Genomic DNA, 21,221 nt, shown 5'->3' on the forward strand with positions numbered 1-21,221 from the left:
CCCCCCCCCCCCCCCCCCCCCCAAGTCCATTCCAGGGCCGCCCTCCCTGGGCCATTACCTGGCTAAAGGGGCCGTGGAGCTCCCTCCAGCCCACGATGAGCTGGGCCTTCTTTTGGCCAATGCGCTGCAGGCTGCGCAGATCCCGGGCAGAGCCTTCGTTCAGCAGATCTAGTATTTTTTGGCGCCCATGGGCCAGTAGCTCCGGGCTGATCTGTAGCTCCCAGCAGTCCTCAGCCTTCTCCTCTGGCTCTGAGGCATCCAGGGACTCCAGCTATGAGGCAGGGGGAGGTGAGTGACAGAAACAGAGTTTGCTATTCAGCCGGTGGCAGCAAACTGCTTTAGACTCCTCTGCCAAGAATAGGAGCCTAACAGCAGCTACCTCCCCGCCCTCCCTAGCCTCTCTTTCCCTCAAGTGTCTGTCCAAAAACCCTTGTCTCGAGTCACTCTCTGGGCTGACTCTCATTTTATCCGACTTGTGAAAGAGTGGTAGTAGTTGTTGTGAAGATCAAATGAGTTAATGAACTTAAATTTGTCTCCTCTCTAAAAAGGAATGAATAAGCTCTCTTTCACTCCTAGGAAGGCACACAGAAGAATAAATGACAGCCACGCCCCCACCACATCATCAGTTTTTAGGTAATTCTTCCAGTGTTGTTTCATTTCTTGAGTGCTTAGGTCATGTTTCCCAAAGTGGGCTCTTAAGTTTGTGGAGTGGGACTCAGGCTACACACTGTACGTAGTAGCTGCTGAGGGTGAGAGCCACCAGAAAGAAAGGCAAGTAACAGGTGATGGATACCCTCTCTGCTAGGTACGTACTGCATTTCATCCTAAATGCCCTGTGAGGTATCTCCACATTCAGAGGGTAGGCAACTTGTAAATAGCTGGTGTTTTAACTCCATGGCTAGTGCTCTTCCCATCAGTGCTCACTACCCTTACTTCTCTGCTCCAGATGTAGCTCAAGCGTCAGCTGCTCTCACCTTTCTCTTCCGGCCTTTCTTCTTCAGGATATGGATCTCAGCACTTGGGGACGCCGCCTGCTCCTGAACTGAAGGCAACACTTGTGAACCGGAATCACGGCAGAGGCTACTTTTCACCTGCCCTCACTTGGTTCTATTTCTGATTCCCCGGTTCCCCTCCAGCCCAAGTGAACCTCTTCTTTTGTTGTTTCCATATGACCTTTCTTACACCTGTATTTGCAAGTAGTCTCACCTGTTATTGCACAGTAATCAGTCCTGCCCCGGTCAGTCGGCCCCCGCCGTACTAAGTGCCTGATCACAGAGCACCCGAGCTCTATTTCAGACCGTCCTCACCACCACCCCCTCCCTGGGGTTGCAATATGGTGGGAGCACATGAGTGACATGATGAAAGCTGCTCCGAACACCTCCCACCTTTCCAGGATCTGTCATGTGGGCCCTCCTGGCCCCCACAGCTGAACTTACTCAGTTGTAGGGGCATCACCACAGCCTTTTTGAGGGGCTTCGCTACGGTGACTGTGCGGCGGGCAAGCGGTCGGAGCATTGTGGGAGACGAGTTCTCTTTATCCTTTGGGTCCACAGCCTCCTGGGCCAGAACCTTGGCTTCCAGTTCTTTTTGCTTCATCTTAAGCCTCTGTTGGAAAGGATGAGAGAGACATGTGACCCAGAACAAACTTTCAGGCAGCATGAAGGAGGTGGGTTAGGAAAGTGAGTGCAGGGCTCTGAGGCCCTACCTGGCAGGGTGAGGACCAAGGAGAGAAGCTACCGGGAGACAACGAGAGCATAATTAGGGGCTTTCTCATGATCGGGACTGCTCAGAGGTGGAACAGGCCCCTTTGTGAAACGCTGAAGGAAAGGGACTATTCAGGCAGAAAGTCCTAGCTTAATTTGGGTTTTAGGAAATGACAAGGTCTTACATTTGTTCCTTTCACCTGGATTTCCACCCCCCCACCTCCTCAAAGCTGACCTCAGTCATTTTTCAAAGTCCAGCCACATTAAGGACATTTAAGCACCAGCCACAGAACAGGGATTCCAGTGTTAGGTAAAAACTGGATGCTGGTCCAGCCTTCCGGTGCCTTTCCCTATCTGAAGATGCTCAGATTGCTTCTCAAGGCCAGTAGGAATCCCAGCCCCCACCTCCCCAACACTGACCTCAATCTCCAAATCCTTTTCCTCCATTGTTTTCATGAGCACCATCCGCTCTCGCCTTGGGGTGTTTAGCCCATGGGTCCCCTGGCTCGCCTGGGAGCCCAGCAGACGGTCCAAGCTTAGGAGGCGCTCCAGCACAGCGGGGTCCATGCTACTTAGCTTCTGTAGGGGACTGAGCAGACAAAGGTTACTCCGCACTTAGTCCTTCTCTCATCACCCTCTCCACAGCAGCAGGATTCCCCTCATGATGCCTTCAGTTGTATTCTGTGGTTCCAGACTCTGGTGTTAACTTGCTGGGCAACCCTGAGCAAGTCAACCAGACTCTCCGGGTGCAGTGCTTCATCAGGTGAATGCGGATCCATCACTACTTGCCCAGGTAACCTCTCAGGAATGCCAGGAGATCCGATGAGAACAAGCACTTCATGCGCACCTGAGTTCCAAGTGTTCAGGCTCTAAGACACTGCCCCGCCCTGCCCTGTAGGCACTCACAGTCTGAACGGAAAGGCAGAGACTGTGAGAAGGTGAAAGCAAGGGTTGTGTGCTGGTTTCTTTGGAAGAGCAGATGGGGAAAGATTCACAGAGGTCATTTTCAGCAGGGCTTTGAAAGCCACTGAGGACCTCAAATGCCAAGCCTTCTTCCCACGGACAGTAGGAAAGCCCTCTTGGAGCTGAGTCCTGACTTAATCTGAGCATGACAATGCCTAACATTTGTTTCTTCCGTCTGGAAAGTCAACTTGATACCACCTTTCTCATGAACCCCAACTTGACTGTATCTTCCTTCCTATACTGTGAACTAGCTCCTCAAGGACAGTGACTGCCCTGTTCCTTGTGTGCAAGTGCCTAGGAAGAGCAGGATCATAAAATATGGGTGAACACTAGAGGTCAGTCCTTCCTGGCTCTCACAGAAGCAGCAACTCCTTCCTTACCACACCCTGTCCTACCTACCCTGCATCATCTACTGATGTTCTTGTCTTCTTTCCCTTCCTGAAACCTGAGCCACCTGAGGTCAGGATCTGACTAGGTCTGACATACCCCATCTCTGAGCTTACCCAGGGTGCCTGTCTGGCAGAGACTTTGCCTGTTCACATGTAACACACATGTGCGGGGTGTATGTTTCTCTAAGCTTATGCACATAGGAGAAGGGACTGCTGACAGCTTGAGAAGGACAAGATTGAGATGGAGTTCTAAGCAAACACCCTTTCCTGTATGCCATTCATCCTCAACTCCAGCAGTGTCGTTCCCCCACCGCCCGGGGCAGAGTATGTACTAATCCTTGATCTCCTCAGGTCACCTCTGTTCACTGGTCTTCAGATTTACACAGTTTAGAAAGGCTTTTTTTGGGCTTGGGTAGAAACCGGGCAAAAGTAAAACTGCAGCTGGCTCCCTAGAATTAGGGGGGGCCCGGTGGCCAGACATAGAAAGCAAGACCACTAAATAGCAGTGACCTAAGGATTCATGCATCGTGGGCCATGAGATGGGGTTATCAGAACCAGAGAGAGAGAGGCTGCACACACAGAAGGGACTTAGTTTAGAGACTTTGGAATGAGGTTAGAAGCAAAGTTAGGACAGCAACAGGTTCCTTATAGAGTCATGGAGACGCTGGACTCTAATGCACACACTGAGAGGTCTCAGGGAGACATAGCTCTTCATCTCTTATCTCTGCTTTGCTCTTATCCTCTAGACCTGAAAGACCTGATCCAGATTACTCCTTGAGCCAGAAGTTAAAGTGCTCATCCTTGAAACAGCTGCCCCCAAATGCGAGGTTCTGCTGACTGCCTAAAAGGGTTGTAAAATGAAAAGGGAGGGGCTAGGAACTCAAGGAGGAGGCTTCCTTCAGGCCCTGGGCAGCAGCACCAGGGCTAGAGATTAAGCTTAGCACTTCCAGTGAATTCAGTAGAGTAGGATTTGGGGTGAATTCAATGAGAGAGGAACAAATTTGCAGCTCAAAGATCTGACAGGCTAAACCCACTACTCTCTGCACCTAACCCAGACACGACAGCAAAGGGGACATTACCCAAGCCCCTCCCCATCTGCTCACCTGAGTTCCTGGGAGGCGGAGGCTGGAGCTGCTGGGGGCTCAGGACTCCCAATCTCCTCTTCTTCAGGGCCGCGGGCTCTCTTTGCCTCTGACAGGCCAAGCAGTTCTTTCTGGGACAGTTTAACGGGTGCCAAGACTAGGAAAGATGTGGGGGCGGGTCAGCCTCTGTGCTGATGCTAGGCAGCTTCAGCACTCTCTCCAGTTATCCAGATCTGCCCTTTGCACTCTGGCCAACCCCAGTCCTCACCACGAAGCTGCAGACTCTCATTGGTAAAAGGTCGGTTGATCACCTCCTTGGACCTGGCAGCAAAGTTGAGTGCAGAGACTGTATCTAGGTAGAAGCGTCTCTCAGGAGCAATGTTGGCAATGAGGATGCTGTGGGCTGAGCCACCCAGAGAATCCTGAGGGATGGGGATTGGGCAGGATAGGCAGATCAGAAGCCTCACGTTTCCATTCCTCGACTGCAGTTCCCCAGCCTCCCGGCACACCGGAGAACCTCCTTCTCCAGCCCCTTTTCATCCTGAGATGGGTGGCCTGACCTGCAACAGGCGAGTGAGCTTGCTGTCCCGGTAAGGCACACGAGGGAGGCCCTGGTTCAGCGCATCCACCACCTTGCCCAGTACAAAGAGGGAGGAGTTGATGGCTCCGCTTTCCTTCAGCCGCAGACCCTTGTTACCCGTGCGCCGGTTGTCCTCGGAGCCAGCCAAGTCAATCAGGTAGAGTTTACCCTCCCGCTGGCGAAATGGGGCCAGACGTTCCCGCTGATCCACCTGGGGTTAAGAGCAAGGGCCCCCAAGCTTAGTTCAGCCTCTAGGGGCTTCCCGGCTCCTCCCCCCATCAGCAGGCCTCACCTTAACCAGGAGCACAGCATGACTGCGGGAGGAGCGCTGGTTGAGCCGGGTGGCTCCTACAGTCCGATTTCTACTAGCTGGCAGGAAGTGCCGCTCAAAATCAGCAAAGCTAGTGATGGGCTTCTGCGTGAGGCCCGGAATCAGGATGTTTCCCCGACAGTCTTCTCGGATCACCAGGTCTCCTGATGCAGGGTCCAAGAGGTCTAATACCTGTTGGAGCAGGGAGAGATAGGGCCAGTTCTCCAGACACAGGCTGCTTACTTCCGGGGCATCAGTCTCCTCTGCTGGACTGTCCGAGGTATACCATCTGCTCCCCCGACCTCTGTCTGTCCAGCTCTTGCCTCCTTGCTAGGGCAGAGCTTCACGGTCAAGAACTGGATCTTATTTTGTTTGCCCTTTGTCTCTCCCCTTCCCAACCAGAGTGGGGCCTCACCTTTTCCTGGTAGATCTCTAAGTAGGACATAGTGACAGAGAGAGCCCATGGCCGGCCCTCGCCGCCCTCCTCCCTTGTGAGCTGTAGGAGGTCCATGAGAGCCCGGGGAATCACTCCAGGTTGCTCTGGGCTGCCCAGCATTGTGTGCGTCTTCCCTGGGGAAAGAGTGAAGATCGCTGTGAGATCTTCCTCCCCACTCTTGAGCCCTCTCGGACCCATAGCTGTTCCCTATCTGGCTCCCTCACCTGCCCCCGTGGGCCCATAAGCAAGCACACTGGCATTCTGTCCTTCCAGCAAGTGCCTTAGGATGGGCTGCACTGATCCTGCATAGATGTCCTGCTGAGAGCTCTTCTCCCCATAGAAGGCATCAAACCTGCAGGCAGGAAAAAAGGAATCAGTGGAGGGTTCCATCCTCCCCCAGATTTAGAGGGTAATAATACTGGCCTCGGATTTAAGAGTCTCTATCGCTTTTCTTGCATAAAGACCTCAGAAAGCATCCAATGAACACCTGTTCTGCCCCAGTCCCCGTACTGGTGTTAGGAATACAGAGATGAGTCTGATACCCTGCTCTGGGCAGTTCTGTAGTCTGGTGGGACAGAAAGATACCTATACTTTTCTGTGATTCAGGAAAAGAAGAGGAGGACACACTAGAAAGAGTAACTGATTCTGCTTGAGGAAAGAGGATTTTGCCAGAGAGAGAAAAGAAAGATATTCCGAGTATCAAAACTAGCCACCAGACAAGGCATGGTGTGAAAGGGCAAGGCTTCCTGATCTTTTTCCCCGACACAGTACACGTGGAAAGTAGTATCTGTACACCAGAACGGAGCAGAGGATGCTGCCGACGACGAGATGAGACTCCACACACCTGCGGTCCACTCTCCGCACTCCGGAGAAGCCGCGGCTGAGGCCACAGCAGAGATGAGTGTTTTAAGGGGATTGTGTTGGGGGAATGAGGCTGGAAAGAAACAAGTCAAACTGCCAAGGGCCTAGAATGAGGTTGTTAAAGATTTTCTGTAAAGAGCCAGAGAGTAAATATTTTAGGCCTGGTGAGCCATAGGATTCCTTGTGCAGCTATTCACCTCCATCATTACAGTCGGAAAGCAGCCATAGACAGTATGTAAATGAATGATTGTTCCACTAGAGCTTTTAGTACAAAAAAGACTCCTGGCCAGATTTGACCTGCAGGCCGTAGTTTGCCACCCCCCCAGCCTCGAATGACAGGCCAAGGAGTCTGATCTCCGATGGGGTTTTAAAGTAGCTGAACCTTTGAGTTCTGTCCCCAAATCTGGATGGTCTTCTCTCACACCACCCACCTGCAGCCTGGGTTGGCTGGCTGGTCTGTGTTCCTCCAACCCTTCCCACACCTCCCCTGACCCTAGTTGGGGCTTCCCTGCTCACCTTTGCTACTCCTTCCCCTTCCCATCTTTGTGCCTATTTCCCCCATGAGACTGTGAACAGTACCGTGTTGGGTTCAGCCTTCAGCCTTCCCCCAAGTATCTTACAGACGACCTGTCACAGTGGGCACCCAGGAACGTTTCTGAAAGACCAAATGAAGGTGTGAGGAACAAAGCTATGCTAAGGAAGGATCCTGAAGAGGCACATCTGAGAAACCATGTGGGGGCAGTGCTAATGTGAGCAGGCCTAGGCGAGAGGAGAAGGGCGGGAGGGCAGAGTGGCCTGAACCTTACTGGTATTTGAGAGTCTCCTGGTGATTCCTCCAGTTGGCAATCTCTAGGGAACAGCTGTCCAGGCCCCGCACACAAGGGGGATCACCTGCTCCATCTGTCCCATCCACAAATGGCCGCAGCCGCACAGCCACCCTTACTCGAGCTGGAGGCGGGCGCCGGCCAGCCCCCACCTTGCTTAGCCGACAGCGACCAGCTCCTAGAGAGAAGGTAAGTTTTGAGGCATGAAATACGGTGGTAGCACAGAGGGAACGGTAGGCGTCTTGCAGGAAGAGCTACTTGATACAGCTGAGCTCTCAAGGATGAATAACAGCTTGCCCGGAGGACGGTCGGAGATTGGAGGAGAGAGATTATATACAGGTCGGGGACTGCAAACCATATCATATACTTAGCAAACATTAACATTTATTAAGCACCGACTACATGTCAGGCATACTTTAATCTTCACGGTGTCCCTGAGGTAGGTTCTACTCGTGCCATTTTACCAATGAGGAAGCTCATGGACGTGCGGCAGCTCTTCTGAGCACCTCAGTATGTTATACCTGGGGCCTGTGCCCATTACATCTTGTTTCAGAGCCCACACTTTGTCCTTTTGCTCCTCAAAAGAATAAGCAGAGCCTAAAAACAAAACAAAACCCCAGCATCTTAAGTAGATTAGAGACCCTCATGCCCTTGACAGAGGGGCAGGGAAGATGGATTGGAAGTGGAGGCTGAGGTCCAAGGGGACACCTTGGGAGGGCCAGAGGCCCCCAGCTCATTTCAGGGAAACTCCTTCCACCCTGGCTGTATTGTGGGTGTCCCTAAGCTTGGCCCCAGTTCCTTCCTTGCTCTACAAGTAGGTCCAGTGGGGTGAAGGTTGTCAGGTTTACACCAATGACCTGGAAGATCTTGTTAAAATGCAGATTTCGGGACGCCTGCGTGGCTCAGTCGATTAAACATCTGCCTTCCACTCAGGTCATGATCTCAGGGTCCTGAGATCAAGTCCCACATCGGGTTCCTTGCTCAACAGGGAGCCTGCTTCTCCCTCTGCCTGCCACTTTCCCTGCTTGTGCTCTCTCTCTCACACACAAATAAATAAAAATCTTTACATTAAAAAAAAAAATGCAGATTTTGCTTCAGTGCCTGGAATGATGCCTGAGCTTTTTTTTAATATTCTGCATTTCTAACTAACTGCCAGATGATGTGGATGCTGCTGGTGGGACACGCTTTGGATTGCAAAGGTATTGTAGACCAGCATCTTCCGGGGTTGTTGTAAGGATTAAAAGAGTTGACATTTGCCCCCACCCAAAACCAGTCCATGAACTGCCTGACTTTTCTGTGCTTCTATTTCTTACCTGAGGTTTACAACACATACTTACATGTTTAAGTGTGTATACACACAAAACTGTTAATGATGGTTTTCTCTTGATGGGGATTATGAAGGTTTCTTTTCTATGTTACCCAGTTATGTAATGCTGTAATGTTTGCATTAAAAATAAATAAATAAATAACACTGTGGACATCTTCGTTTCAAGGGAGTAAGGTTGAGAGGCAGCCCCCAGTCCCTTTTGTCCCAGCTCAGTGTGCAAAAGGCATTAACATGCAATCCTTCTCTAGTGTAAGCTTTCTGTTTGGTTTGCTTCCAATAATTAAATCTAAGTCATTAAAAAAAAAAAAGATTATGAATATTTTATCAGAAAACACAAGATAAAACTTTTTTTTTTTAAGATTTTATTTATTTATTTGACAGAGAGAGACACAGCGAGAGAGGAAACACAAGCAGGGGGAGCGGGAGAGGGAGAAGCAGGCTTCCCACGGAGCAGGGAGCCCGATGCGGGGCTCGATCCCAGGACCCCAGGATCATGACCTGAGCTGAAGGCAGACGCTTAACGACCGAGCCACCCAGGCGCCCCACAAGATAAAACTTTTATAAAAAAGTCTGTTTGGGGCACCTGGCGGGCTCAGTCAGTAGAACATGCAACTCTTGATCTTGGGGTCACAAGTTCAAGCCCCACACTGGGTGTAGGGATTAGTCAAAAAAATAAATAAAAATTTAACAACAAGTCTATTTTCGTGAGACTGAATGAGCTGAAAAATATCTTAGGAGGGTATTTTTCTATTTTATGTTGGAGGATACCACACTGTAGCTCACAGCTAACAGCAGAATTTTTTTTTTTTTTAAGATATTTTATTTATTTGGGGTGCCTGGGTGGCTCAGTCATTGGGCGTATGCCTTTGGCTCAGGTCATAATCCCAGGGTCCTGGGATCGAGCCCCACATCGGGCTCCCTGCTCCATGCGAGGCCTGCTTCTCCCTCTCCCACTCCCCCTGCTTGTGTTCCCTCTCTCGCTGTGTCTCTCTCTGTCAAATAAATAAATAAAATCTTTAAAAAAAAAAAAAAGATTTTTTACTTATTCATTTAAGAGAGAGAGAGAGAATGAGTGAGCGGGAGGGAGCGGGAGAAAGAATCTGAAGCAGACTCCGCACTAAGCACAGAGCCCAAAGCAGGACACGATCCACAACCGTGAGATCTCGGCCTGGGCCAAAACCAAGAGTTGGACACTCAACCGAGTGTTAGGTGCCCCTAACAGCAGAATTCTAACTTAGATCTCTTGGCCTCCAAAAATCTGCTTTCAATGAGGATGCCATATTGCCTATTACATACAACCTGGGAAGGTTCTTGGCAGCTCTGACTCTCCCCATTTGCTAGTGGTAGCAGCTAGTCGTCAGGACCATAGGCCTCATATAAGGCAAAAGGCTGGTATGTGGCCAACGCAGAAACAGCAAGACAAAAAGGTGGACAAGATGACCCCTGCTGAGAATTTTACACATAGTAAGGCATACCCATAAGCAGATGGCCTACAAGAACTGGGCCTCTGCTCCTTCATCTGACAAACGAAGCCAATAATTCCATGTTATGGTTTACAAGGCACTTGGGCATCGAGTTTTCACTTGATCTTCATGAATCATGAATCATGAAAGTCAGTAGCAAGTCAATAGAAACCTGCAGACGTAACCATGCAGGTGAGAAAATTAAGGTGCACGGACTTGTCAAAAATGTGTGTAGGGGCAGAGAAAGAGGGCAGATACAGATGCATCTAAGGAAGTTTAAGGGGGAAGGGGAAGTCTATGGTAATGTAGAAAGAGTGTAGACTCATGTCAGACAGAGCTGAATTTAAATTCCAGCTCTAATACTTATTAGATTGTGACCTTGGGCAAATGACTTAACATCCATGTGCCCTGGTTTCTTTGTCTATAAAATGGGGTGAGGTGGGCCTTGGAAAGGCTTAATGAGAATCAAAAGAAGTAACATGTAAAATGCCAACGCAGTAACTGGCATACAGTGAGTAGGTTCATTACTCAAGGTAAGATGGCCTAGGTTCAAATCCCAGCTCTGCCACTTAACAACTAACTGAATAAACTGGGGGAAATGATGGTCTATTCCTGTGCCTCAATTTCCACACCTGTAAAATGGGAATAAATAAAAATACGTCCTCACTGGGTTGTTAAGGCAGTAAATAAAGAATTGATGGGCACCTGGGTGGCTCAGATGGTTGGGCGTCTGCCTTCGGCTCGGGTCATGATCTCAAGGTCCTGGGATCGAGTCCCGCATCGGGCTCCCTGCTCCTCGGGAGCCTGCTTCTCCCTCTGCCTCTCTCTCTCTGTCTGTCATGAATAAATAAATAAAATCTTTAAAAAAAAAAAAAAAAAAAAAAGAATTGATGTAAAAGTGCTCAGAATGTGCATTTGGCACATCGGTAAAAGCTCAGTAAATGTTTTATTTGGTATTCATCCTTCATTTTCCAAATGTGGAAGCCTCAGTATAGAGAGGTTGGCTAACTTGCCTGTGGTCAACAGCTGCTAGTGACAGAGCTTCCACACTTGATCTTAGCCAAAAGGCCGAGAAGCGATGTGACAGAGCTTCCAATGAAGGTCTAACTCCAAAGTTCATTATATGGCCTCCCAGTCCTCCTCGGCCCCTCCTTTTTGTATGCAACCCCATGGGCCTTGGAGTCAGAGACAAGTTCCACCTACCAGCTGTGTGACCTTGGGAAGCCTTCTTAACCTCTCTGAGCCTCAGTTTCTCTTTGTAACAGTATCTACCCTCGTAAGATTGTGAGGAGCCACAGAAAGAATGTACATACAATGTTTGGCTCAGTGGCTGGCCGCAGGGGCTCAGTAAATGTTAGCTATTGTTACTACGTTCCTTCACTCTTGCTACTCACTCCTCCAAGTATCAGCTCACTTCCGCCCTCACCATTCTGCAGGGTCACCAATGACCTCCTTACTGCTAAATCCAGTAGACATGCCGACCCCCATCCTATTTGACTTCCCAGCAAGATCCAACACCCTTGATGTGCTTTCTGTTGATAAATAGACTTTCCCCTAGCTTCCATGCCAGAGAGCTGAGGGAAACAGCTCTCTGCTCACCCCGTCTAAGTTTCTGCCCGTCTTAAATGTTTTTCCTAGGCTCCTTCTATCCTCTCTCTAGCACAGGGTTGCTCAACTTTGGCACTATTATCTTGGGCTGGACAATTCTTTGTAATAAGGCTGTCCGGTGTGTTGTAGGCTGTTTAGGACACATATGCCGGTAGCATTCCGTGGGCCACAGCCCCCCCCCATACCTGTAACAACCAAAAAAGTCCCCAGATATTACAAATGTCTCCACGGGGAACAAAATCGCCCCTCGTTGAGAACTATACTCTGATTCATTTCATGGGCATGGTCCCCGGCTTTCTTGGCTTTAATCACTATCTTAAAGCTGATGACTCCTAATCCACACCTCCAAACTATAGCTCGCTCTCAAACTTAGGATCCAAGTGCCCAGCTGCTGCCCTGACACCTCCCCTGACACGGTTCTCAGGTACGTCAAACCCCACCTGTCCTTTTTTCTTTTTTTTTAAGATTCTATTTATTGGTGAGAGAGCGAGAGCACAACCAGGCGGAGCAGCAGGCAGAGGGAGAGGGAGAAGCAGGCTCCCCACTGAACAAGGAGCCAGATGCAGGACTGGATCCCAAGACCCTGGGATCATGACCTGAGCCGAAGGCAGACGCCCAACTGACTGAGTCACCCAGGTGTCCCTAACTCTTCTTTTATTCATGAGGAAACTGAGCCAAAGACAGCGTCATTGGCCTCTTCATACATCATAAATAAGAAATCACTTGGGGGCTCAGTCGTCTGCCTTCAGATTTTGCACTCTCTAAAGCAGTTTATACATATCTCTCATTGCCTTCCATGATATTATATATTTATATGATTATCTCTTGAACAGATTATAAGCTCATTTGGGGAAGGATCAACATTCACTCAAGCATTTTTATGATATTTACTATGCACCAGACACAGTGAGCCTTGGAAAGGTGAGGGGAGGTTGTGCTCCAAAAGCAACAACATCAGCTGCTTGGGCATAACGGTTAAGAGCAGGGGATCTAGAGTAGGACTGCCTGAGTGCAAATTCAGACCCCAATATTTACTAGTCGTGTCAACTCTGAGCAAGCTATTTAACCCATCTAAGCCTCAGTCTCCTCATCTGTAAAACAGGGACAATAACAGCCAACCACGTCACAGCATTGTGTGATGATTAAATGATTCCTCACCATAAAGTGCTTACAACTGTGCCTGGCACCTAGCAAGGGCTCAACATGTGTTTGACATTCTGCTAAATAGCTCTGTTTCTCTACAGGGCCTGACAAACAGCAGGACACTCAAATCAATTACTATGGTGCCCACCATAATCACTGACCAGAACTCAGTGTACAGGAAGAGAGCAGAGACATATGTAAACAAATACTCACATACAAGATTCCGAACGTCCCAAGAGCCTTTCAACCCTAAGACAGCATTGACTTGCACGGCTAGAGCGAAAGCAAACACTCCCTTATTTCCCTGGTGCGTGCTCTCCGCACATCTTAGGCTGTCAACTCACACCCAGCAGCGGCCGGTCTGAACTTCGGCCTGCCCTCCTGCATCTCCCAGGGATCTCGCCTCACCCAAACAGTAAGTCATACACAGAACCCTTCCCCCAAAACGCGCATCCAGCTCCTTTCTTTTGGTCCTTACGGTTAAGTGTCAGCTACTTTTCGCTCGATTACTCACGTCATCTCCCGAGATGGGGTCACTGTCCCCATTCCACAGAGAAACTGAAGCTCACAGAGGAAAAGTGCGCTAGGCTCAAACAAAGCTCTAGTGTCGGAACCGGCTCTTAACTCGGTCCACTGACCCGCGCGGAGAGCTGGAAACAGTGAGCAGGAAAGAGCGAGGGGGGCTGACCAGCTCGGGACTCCCACACTCCCACCTTCCCCTCCCCGCCCCCGCGCCATTTCGGCCTCTCCCCGACAACCCGCGGAACCCGGACCAGACTCCGGCGCATTACTCCACCAGCCTCCAGACTTCGGCGCCCCGCCCAGGCCGGGCTCGCATACCTGAGATCGTCGCCGCCATCTCGCGTCGCCTCCGCTGCGCCGTGCCCCCCGCGTCCATTCCACTCCCTCCGTTGGCCCGCCTCTCCCATTCGAATTTCCCGGTGCCCCGCCCCCTGTCCTGGGCTCCACCAATCACGGCTACTCGCCGCCGGAAGCCCCTGCTGGTGGCTCGCAACTATCCCGCCCTCTAGGGTTCGCCTCAGGGACCTGCAAGAAAGTGTCCCGTGGCGGAGGACGCATGCGCGCAGGTTGGCCACCCAGCCGTGGACCTCGCGGCCCGCGCCCCGCTCGAACGCTGGTGCCGAAGGCACGGGCGGCGGTGGCCGTCGGACGAGCTGCTGGGCGCGGCTGGGCACTGCACTCCCCGTACCTTCTGGCTTTCGGGTTTCCAAGCAAAGATTTGCGTAAGTGCAGACTTTTCGCCTCCTTTTCCCCCCTCAACCATGAATTTTGGTACGAATCAAGCAGAGATTCAATAGATTTCCCCCCAAAATTTCCTTGAATTGAATATTCTAAGTGAGCTTCACTTTCTGCAGTTTCTTGCCTCGGGTTGTTTCGCGCCCTGTGGGGTGGGGTGGTCGTTCTTGTGGATTTCAGGACTTGAACTCAGTTTCAGTCAACGGGGTGCTTTACCTTCTGGTCACTTGTGTCACTCCTGTAGGTCTGGACCACGCTGTCTGGATGTAGACAGTCATGGTGCACTCACGTCTTGCTGAGCCCAAATCCGCCATGTGAGGTGCAGATGCCAGGTTACATATGTGCCCTCTTATGTCAAATCTGAGCCCGGGAGACCAGCTCAGATGTTCCTTACTTTGTAACTCAACACATCGGAGTGGGCGTTAAAGGCGTGTTCAGTCTTTTACCTTGTCAACTTCACCCACGGTTCCACCCACCCAATGTCCTGTGGTTCACCGGTCTGTGAAGTAGTTACCTGTCCCTTCTGGAAGCTTAACCAGGGATGAATATCCCATCTTTGAGCTCCTGGTAGGGCCCTGGTTTAGAGATTATGTCCAACCTATTAAAAAACAAAACAAGTGTTAGACCAGTGGTTCTCAAATTTTTTGGCCCTGGAATCCTTTTACATTCTTAAAAAGTGAGGCTCCAAGCGTGCCTGGCTGGCCCAGTCGGTAGAGCATGCAACTCTTGATCTCGGGGTTGTAAATTTGAGCCCCATGTTGGGGATAGAGATTACTTAAAAAAATAATGAACAGATCTTAAAAAAAAAAGTTGAAGCCCCAAAGATCTTTTGTTTATATGGGTTGTGGGTTGTGTCTATTCAATAGTTACTGTATTAGAAATTAAAACAAATTAAAAATATTTATTAATGCACTTCAAAATTGTAGTAACAAATCCATCGAGACAGAAGGTAGATCCAGGCTTGGTGAAGGGTTGGTGAATTGGGACTATGGCTGTTAGGTATGGAGTTTCTTTTTGGGTGATAGAAATGTTCTGGAATTAGTGTGATAGTTGCACTACATAGTGAATATACATAGTGAACTGAAAACCACTGAAGTGTACACTTAAAAATGGTAAATTTTATGTTGTGTGAATTATATCTCCATTTAAATTCTCAAAAAATTACAATAACAAACCCATTACATATAATATAAATAACATTTTAATTTTAAAAATAACTTTTCCAAAGCAAAAAAATATATATATAGTAAGAAGAGTGGCACTGTTTTACATTTTTATGAATATAATGCCTGGCTTAAGGGAAAATAGCTGTATTCTCCTATTTGCTTCTGCATTCAGGATGTTGTGATATCAATATGTCATATAGCTTCTTGAAAACTCCACCATATACTCAAGAAAGGATGCAAGGGGAAAAGGCAAATGGCATCTTAGTTTTATTATGAAAATAGTTTTGGCCTTGCAGACCCTCCCCCTAAGGTGTCTCAGTAGCCTCCAGAGTTTCTTGGACCACACTTGGGAAACCACGGACTTAAGACGATTGGCAGCTTGGTCTTCCCCACACTTCAGGAAGGGCTCTTCATATTTTCATATTTGTTGCCAGTCCCCAGATACTTGGTAAGATACCTGCCAGAAATGGTTCTGTTGGTGGTTGTAGTTTAGGGATTTGACCTTTGCTGTCTCCTGGGTGACTGCATCAGCTTGTGCAGATTCAGGCTTCTCTATTCTTGGGAATGCTCCAGATGCCTGGCGCTGTTTACTTAAAATGGCTCTTTCCCTGCTACCTTCTGCAGTGGAAGCTTGAGGACTCAGTACCAGCCTCTGTGGAGTTCCTGGTGATCCACATGAGGAAACAGTCATAGTTCTATATCACCCAGTTAATTTGGTTAATTTGGTGACCTCCTGTAGGGAGGGTCTTGAGGAGGCCTTTTTTTTTTTTAAAGTAATTTCTACACCTGACCTGGGCTCGAACTTACAACCCCAAGATCAAGAGTCCCATGTTCTACCAACTGAGCCAGCCAGGCGCCCCTAGCTGGCGGAGGCTGGGTGGGTGGTGGGGGAAGGGAGGAGTGTTCTTTTTGAGAGATTGCCTTTCAACTCCAGGTTGCCATCAGAGGAGTTGTGGGCTCTCTTTGTAGCTTGTGGGCCTTTGGGCCCTTCATTCCAGGCATGTTCCAGAGCACTCCCTACTTGAGGAGACCTCAGGCATGCCTCTGTTCCAGGCCACCTTCTTCATACACATAGCTCAATTATCCCTATATAGCATTCAACCACTGCACAATGAGGCCAGTTGTTTTCATGTAACAGTAAAGTCTTAGAAATTAGATTTCTAGATGTATGAGATCATTTCAATACATCTTAGAGAGCGTGTGACCCAGAGAAGCTCATTTTACAGATGGGTGATTGAAACCCAGAGAGGTTAAGAGATTTGAATGAGACCATGTAGCTGTGCAAAGGTAGGACTTAGCTTTCCCAAGTCCCTGGGCTGTACTCTGTCAACTCACTATGACATCTAGTAGCTAATAGCTAAGTTCCCTGCATTCCTCAGTAATCATTTTATCTGATTTTGGTCAGCAAACTCCTTCACTGCCTGCTATTGTCCTAACTCCCCACCCCCAGCCCTCCTAGGTTTTCTCAGGTGCAACAGCTAGTTTATATGTCTGGCTGGGCTGTAGTTGAGCATTCAATCAAAACTAACCTAGGTGTTGCTGTTGAACCCGGGGGCTCTTGACTGGCTCCGTTGGTAGGGCACGCCACTCTTGATCTCAGGGTGGTAAGTTCAAGACCAACCTTCAGAGTAGAGATTACTTAAAAAAAAAAAAAAAAGTTGAACACATAGAAACAGTAGAATGTGGTTGCCAAAATCTGGGAAGTATGGGAAATGGGGACATGTTAGTAGAAGGGTACAGACTTTCCACTGTGTTGCATGGTGACTGTAGTTGAAAATACTGTATTGTATGATTGCGATTTGCTAACATAGTAGATCTTAAGCATTCTCACACAAAAAAAAATTTTTTTAAGGGTACCTATTGATAAAATAAGATATGGGAGGTGCCTGGGTGGTTTAGCCAGTTAAGTGTCTGCCTTTGGCTCGGGTCATGATCCCAGGGTCCTGGGATCGAGCCCTGCATTGGGTTCCCTGCTCTGTGGGGAGTCTGCTTCTCCCTCTCCCTCTGCCCTTCCCCCTTGCTTGTATGTTCTTTCTCTCTCTCAAATAAATAAATAAAATCTTTAAAAATAAATAAATAAATAAGATATGAGGATATAATATACAGCGTAGGGAATATAGTTAATAATATTGTAACAATTTTTTTAAGATTTTATTTATTTATTTATTTGTTTATTTATTTGAGAGAGCGTTCAAGCATGAGCAGGGGGGAGGAACAGAGTCTGCTGAACATGGAGCCCAACGCGGGGCTTGATCTCACAACCCTGAGACCACAGCCTGAGCCGAAACCAAGAGTTGGACACTTAACTGACTGTGCCACCCAGGCGCCCCAACCACTTCATAATGTATTTAAATAGTAAATCACCATGTTGTATACCTGAAACTAATACAATATTCTATGTCAATTATTCTTCAAAAAAATTTTTTTAAGGTAACTGTGAGGTAATGGGTGTGTTAAGTAACTTGATTGTGGGAGTCCTTTCACCAGGTATACATATCAAATCATCACGTCGTACACTTCAAAAATATTAGAATTTTATTTGTCAATTATACTTCAATAAAGCTGGAAAAAATTTTTAAGAAAATTAAGTTACTAAAAGTGTAACATTTGATGATATAATACATTAATTTACAAGGAAGCAAAAGAACAAAACTGGGGTTTCCCTGAGGAAGAAGAAGTTCCACCCATGGACTGCAGCACGCCCTCCTGCCCTCGAGTTTCCAGATGGCCAGCCTGCCCTCCAGATTTTAGACTTGCCTCACCCGCCTCCACAGTTGTGGAGCCAATTCTTTGCAATAAGTCCCTTTATCTATAGGGGTCGCCTGGTTGGCTCAGTCGGTGGAGCATGCGACTCTTGATCTCGGGGTTGTGAGATCAAGCCCTGTGTCAGGCCCCACACTGGGCATAGAGCCTGCTTAATATTCTCTCTTCCTCTTCCTCTGCCCTTCCCCCCCCCCAAAAATTAATTAATTTAAAAACAAGGCTAATTTTTCCTTGTACTCCTCATCTTAGAGAGGATCCAACTCTTCCCAGTTGCCGATACTAAACATGGTAGTTCTTCCAGACTTTCCTCCTTCACGCACCTTCATGCGTTCATTTATCAAGTTCTGAGTCCACCCTCCCCCTTGAATCTCTCAAATTCCTCCCTCTCTTCTCTTCCTCACATTGTTGCCTTTGTTCAGATATCCATCATCACTGATCTAGACCTATTCTCTTAACTATTACCCTGCTTCACCTTCAATCCATTTTCCCTACTTATCCCAGAAAAAAAATGACTTCCTTATAAATCTTTGTCAATCCCTTGGGTGCAATTGTGTCCTTGACACAAACGTAGGCCATGCTTTGGGAGTCAGGTGGATTCTGGGAAACAACAAAGGAAAATGGCCCAGGGACAGCAAGTGAGTTAAGGTCAAGAGCCTTTTGGTGGAGAGGCACTATCTCAAGGGGAGGGAAGGGTGAGAGAGTGGAACATCTGGGGGTTTGGCAATGAGCCACAGCTAGGCCTTAACCCCAGCCTCAGAACACCAGTTTGGGTAAACAGTCTCAGGAGCTATCCTTGAAGAAAAGAGTCGGTACAAGCCCGAATCTTATCTCCTCTTGATAAATTATGAAGAAAAGCCCAAGACTTTTGCACCTCTCTCTCTCTCCCTCCCACTCTTCCCCAGAATGACGTCCGTCCGACAGATAAGCAGAAACGAGCTTCGCACGTCCAGAAGCAGAGCCAGGAGGCAGATCCCAGCGGCATACCCCCACAGACACAAGTGGTAGCTATGTCCTTTTAGCTTTTTTATTGAGCCATGTGGATGAGGTTCATGGTAAAGAGGTTCTCACACCCCCTTGCGGTGCCCGGCCTGGGACGGAGCTGAGGCTCAGCAACTGCCACAGTCACTGGGGTAGACATCCCAGTGCAGGCCGATGGCGTTGATGAGGGAGCCAGCGCGACCACTGATGAATCGAAGCACAGTGTGGGGGTACAAGGGGACAGCATTGAAACTCGTGCCTTTGTTTTTCCCAAAAGGCAGGTAGCGGCCCTTGTCAGTCACGAAGACCAGCTGCCTCACGTAGTACTTGTACTTGCCGGACACCTGGATCACTGACTCCCCAGGGTGCAGGACGATCTCCTCCAGGTCTCCCTGGGTGCCGCCCACGTAGTCGCTCCACACCTTGCCATAACGGACCTGGAGCCTAGAGGCCGGGCAGGGAGGGAAGGAAGACCGACGCTGAGTGGGGTGATCCGAATTCAGGACCCCTTGGCGTACCCGCCGAGACCTGCAAACTGGTGACGGGTGACAGGCCTCCTGCCAATCCCACAGTGTGTGAGGGATGAGTGAGCCCTTGAGATCATACAGGGAACTTCAACTCATTTTGCCGACAAACACATAGGCTCAGAAAGGAAAAGTCACTTAGCCAGAGTCACCCAGACCAGACCAGTGCTGGAGCTTGATTTTGAAATCTAGATTCCTTGGGGCGCCTGGGTGGCTCAGTCGGTTAAGCGGCTGCCTTCGGCTCAGGTCATGATGGGATCGAGTCCCGCATCGGGCTCCCTGCTCGGCAGGGAGCCTGCTTCTCCCTCTCCCTCTGCCTGCCTCTCTGCCTACTTGTGCTCTCTATCTCTCTGTCAAATAAATAAATAAAATCTTCAAAAAAAGAAATCTAGATTCCTGCTGTGCCGCCCCCCCCCCCCCACACACACACCCCACCCCATGTGAAAGGAGCAGAGGGATCTTTCTGGAAGGTTCTCATGAGGGCAGAGACTTTGTTGTCCCAGGATATAGTCCAGGATCGGAAGGATACACATTTTTAGAAGACGCATCAGCAAAGATGGAGGATGCCAGAGGGGCCTTAGACCTTGGATGGGGCCAAACCAGCCACCTTCCAGGCGCCTGAACAGCTATGGTATAGGATTTGCCCGAGGTTGCGTGTGCTTGGGCCTGTAGCAGCACTGGACTCAGATCTCAGTCTTCTAACCACTCTCACATATTATCATTGCAACTTGCTGACTGGAACAGACGTAACCCAAAGTGACTGAGAACTTTCCAGTTTAGCAAGATCAGAGGGGATCCCCAAACCCAGAGAAACACAAGGAATCTTACCCTACGATGTAGTATCTGTTGACCCGGATACGGATGGCGGTGATGGGACCTTCCAGCTGGTAACCAGAATGGGAGAATCGCTGCCCTCCACCGCCTCCATACTCTCCATTGTAGGAGGAGGACCTAGCCTGAACTGGAGGGGACAGTAGGAGTTGGAGGGGGAAATCTCAAGAGCTCAGTTTCTCCCCACCATCCCTATACCTCCCACGACTCAGTGCCCACCACTCCAAGCCAGCTTGGCCACCAGCAGTGAAGGAGGCTGCCTTCCCATGATGCTAGTTCTGGGCTCCTGGCTTCTCACTTACTGGCACTGGCCGAGGCTGATGCGCAGAGAAGGGCAAGAAGAGCAATGGTCAACATCCTAGCGCTGAAGTGGAAAGAAAGGAGGAAGTCAAGGGTTAGCCTTTTTCCTCTGGACTTCATTTAGCCAGGCATCCCTGACCTCAGTTGAGACTCAGCCTTCTTTGTCCTTCAACTGAGACCTAACTGACCCAGTCTTGGGTTTAGAAAGGATTTTCCCTAGTCTCTGGTCCTGCTCCTAGAAGTCTATCTTCTGTGTCCTTAACCTCTCTGTCCTCCCTGGTCTGGAGGTAGCCAACTCCCTTCTTCCATCCCAGATCAGAAGATCGATCCTAACCCTCTATCTGGACCAAGCTGTGTTAAGTCCTGTTCCCTCCTGGCACAAAGCAGGAAACGAGTTTGCAAAGAAGTGGAGACCATCTCCAAATCATAGAGATGGTTGAGTTTCCCAAACCAGGAGTCTGAGCAAAACCTAACTGAAATCTGCCTGTGATGGACTGGCCTGGCTTGGGGGACATCTGGGGCAGAGTTCAAATTCTTAGCTTCGCGCTGGTCTCTGATCAGAAGGAAAGGAGCATTTTAGAGCTGCGTCTCTGTGTCACCGGGGGAGTGGAGGTGATGATAGACGAGACCACCAGCTTCAGAGTAGTTCAGGCGGAGGTGGATAGACTGAGAGATTGCAGAAGGAGTTTGGACCAGCTCAAGATAGTAGATAC

The 21,221-nt window shown here is 49.2% G+C and overlaps 2 protein-coding genes across 2 annotated transcripts in view; both read right to left on the reverse strand.

Annotated features, from left to right (window-relative positions):
* LOC110589862 (kinesin-like protein KIF22) overlaps positions 1-13,587 on the reverse strand; it is a 17,415-nt gene extending 3,828 nt beyond the window's left edge. The window contains exons 1-12 of the mRNA XM_044915276.1: positions 13,530-13,587; positions 7,131-7,326; positions 5,688-5,815; positions 5,443-5,597; positions 5,010-5,219; positions 4,698-4,928; positions 4,406-4,559; positions 4,159-4,294; positions 2,124-2,292; positions 1,437-1,605; positions 975-1,042; positions 59-271 (exon numbers count right to left, since the gene is read on the reverse strand). Coding sequence (XP_044771211.1) covers positions 59-271; positions 975-1,042; positions 1,437-1,605; positions 2,124-2,292; positions 4,159-4,294; positions 4,406-4,559; positions 4,698-4,928; positions 5,010-5,219; positions 5,443-5,597; positions 5,688-5,815; positions 7,131-7,326; positions 13,530-13,587 — 1,887 coding nt within the window. The remainder of the gene's footprint in view (positions 1-58; positions 272-974; positions 1,043-1,436; positions 1,606-2,123; positions 2,293-4,158; positions 4,295-4,405; positions 4,560-4,697; positions 4,929-5,009; positions 5,220-5,442; positions 5,598-5,687; positions 5,816-7,130; positions 7,327-13,529) is intronic.
* A 5,290-nt stretch (positions 13,588-18,877) lies between these two features.
* ZG16 (zymogen granule protein 16) lies at positions 18,878-20,569 on the reverse strand. The gene is made up of 3 exons (XM_021700399.2): positions 20,511-20,569; positions 20,206-20,338; positions 18,878-19,297 (listed from the first exon to the last, which is right to left on the reverse strand). The coding sequence occupies exons 1-3, from the start codon at positions 20,563-20,565 to the stop codon at positions 18,982-18,984; spliced, it is 504 nt and encodes a 167-aa protein (XP_021556074.1). The 5' UTR covers positions 20,566-20,569; the 3' UTR covers positions 18,878-18,981.
* Positions 20,570-21,221: the final 652 nt, after the last annotated feature.

This window comes from Neomonachus schauinslandi, chromosome 5, assembly GCF_002201575.2.
Source record: "Neomonachus schauinslandi chromosome 5, ASM220157v2, whole genome shotgun sequence".
Lineage (NCBI taxonomy): Eukaryota > Metazoa > Chordata > Mammalia > Carnivora > Phocidae > Neomonachus > Neomonachus schauinslandi.

What these genes read in the sequence shown, in the direction of transcription:
- ZG16 (XM_021700399.2), bottom strand. Translation starts at nt 20,565, where the DNA reads ATGTTGACCATTGCTCTTCTTGCCCTTCTCTGCGCATCAGCCTCGGCC. An exon ending in ATCAGCCTCGGCCAGTGCCA is followed by an intron (nt 20,339 to 20,510) that starts GTAAGTGAGAAG and finishes TGTCCCCTCCAG; the next exon opens with TTCAGGCTAGGTCCTCCTCC. An exon ending in AACAGATACTACATCGTAGG is followed by an intron (nt 19,298 to 20,205) that starts GTAAGATTCCTT and finishes CCCGGCCTCTAG; the next exon opens with GCTCCAGGTCCGTTATGGCA.